General features: G+C 37.3%; 1 protein-coding gene across 1 annotated transcript; it reads right to left on the bottom strand.

Moving 5' to 3' along the window:
• Positions 1-224: 224 nt before the first annotated feature.
• On the bottom strand, positions 225-1,206 carry LOC100617470 (olfactory receptor 52D1-like). The gene has a single exon (XM_007491167.2). It carries the CDS (start codon positions 1,158-1,160, stop codon positions 225-227), a length of 936 nt encoding a protein of 311 aa, XP_007491229.2. The 5' UTR covers positions 1,161-1,206.
• Positions 1,207-2,140: the final 934 nt, after the last annotated feature.

The following is a 2,140-nucleotide window of genomic DNA, read 5'->3' as shown; positions in this document are numbered from 1 at the left end:
GTAAAGAAAACTAAGAATACTACTCTACATAGATTTAGGCCTGACTCTCAGTCTACTGAGCCACCTCACTATTCCCCAACCTGGAATTTCTTAACTATGAGTCAGACTGTTTCCCAAATTTTCCAAAAGATTTAGCCCATAAACATACATATTGAAAGCAAGACATTAATGATATTATTTATCTGTTTAACTCATAGGTAAAATCCAAATTAATTTCTAGTTTTTTAATCTTTGAAAAATTTAAGAAATCTATCCCGAATCTGTTTAGTTTTGACTCCATAGATGATGGGGTTCACCATAGGTGTAACAAGGACATAGATATTAGCCACAAAAATATGTATAGAAGGAGCAATATTGTGTCCAAACCTGTGAGTGAGAAAAGAAAAGAAGGCAGGGGTATAAGAAATCAAAATGACCCACATATGGGAGCCACAGGTGCCTAGTGTCTTCATTCTGGCTTCACTGGAGGGGAGTCGAAACACAGTACGGAGAATGAAGACATAGGAACAGATAATAATTATAAAGTCTAGACCACCTGTAATGAAAGCAACAAATAGGCTATAAACTCTATGGATCTTGGTTGGGGCACAGGCTAACTTGATCAATCCCATGAACTCACAGTAAGTGTGAGGGATGATATTACTTCTACAGTAGGGAAGCCATCTAAGCATGAATGGATGAGGACCAAGCAAGACAATTCCACGAAGAAGGATAGCTAATCCTAGGCTCTGGATGACAGTAATGGTCAAGATGGTAGAATGTCTAAGTGGGTTGCAGATGGCCACATAGCGATCAAAAGCCATGGCCAATATGATCCCAGATTCCATAACAGACAAAGCATGGATGAGAAATACTTGGGTGAGGCAAGCTTCAAAGCGAATTTCCCCATCATTAAACCAGAAGAGACTTAGCATCTTAGGCATGGTGGTGGTGGTAATCATCAGATCTGTCACAGATAGCATGGAGAGGAATAGGAACATTGGTTCATGGAGCCTAGGGTCAGTTTTAATAATGAAAAGAAGAGTGCAGTTCCCCACCACAGCCAAGATATACATCAGGCAAAAAGGGATGGATATCCAGATATGGGCAGCCTCTAATCCTGGGATGCCAAGGAGAAAAAAGCTGGTTGGATGAAGATTGGTTCTGTTGATAACTATCATTATGGGGATAGTGGATCCTCCTCCTCACTTCTATCTCAGTGGAACTCATAAATGTTCTAAATAAAGAGGATTTTAATTAATAGTTCCTGTAATATTCTAGGAGAAAAAAAATACAAGTTTAATGAACTGTTTGTTGAAGGAAACTTTACTCTAACAGGGACTGTTTTCTATCAATTAACTGAAATAGCTTGTCAAGATTCAGTTTTACAATTTAATCCTGGCCCCCTCCCACTCTATCTCATTTAGACTTTAAACCTGTGTTGTGAGCAACTAGTTTTCTATGCATCAGACAAACTGGAACTCAGTTGCTGATACCTATGTTCAAGACACTACCCAGCTTGTCTGGATTGTTTACTATCAAAGATCTCAGAGAATCAAGGAATCTGGAAGGATTTCTTATTACCCTTTTTCATTCTGGCATCCATGATAAAAACAAAAATATAACCATGCCATCTTTCTATGCTGTTTGAAATCATTAATTAACATTTTTAAGAACTTACTATGTGTTAATCACAATAATTATAGTGCTGGTGAAGTATATCAAGGTCAAAACAATTACAATAAGTGATAAAACTTCTCTTTACTCCATTTTCTTCACCTATAAAAGACAAAGAATAAAAACATTTGATCAATTTAGAGCTGTAGGTATTCTTAGAAGCTCTAGAGCCCAATTCCCTCATTTTCTAGATCAGGAAAGTGAGACTGAATAGGATAAAGTGACTTGTCTAGACCCACATTGACATTAAAATGATTGAGGTAATATTTGCCATCATTTCTTCCTGATTCCAACAGCTTTTTATTCACTCTGTCCCCTAATGACCTCAAAGAAGAGTTATAAGAATTATACGAAATAATATGAGGAAAGGTGTTGTGACTTAATGGATATGTATCCAACCACAAAGCCAAGATGACCTGGGTTCAAATTTGGCCTCTGACCTTTACTGGGTGTTTAACTCCAGTCAAACAACACAACCTTTCAA

Source organism: Monodelphis domestica, chromosome 4 (assembly GCF_027887165.1).
Source record: "Monodelphis domestica isolate mMonDom1 chromosome 4, mMonDom1.pri, whole genome shotgun sequence".
NCBI lineage: Eukaryota > Metazoa > Chordata > Mammalia > Didelphimorphia > Didelphidae > Monodelphis > Monodelphis domestica.
This window is presented reverse-complemented; position numbering and strand designations above follow the sequence as displayed.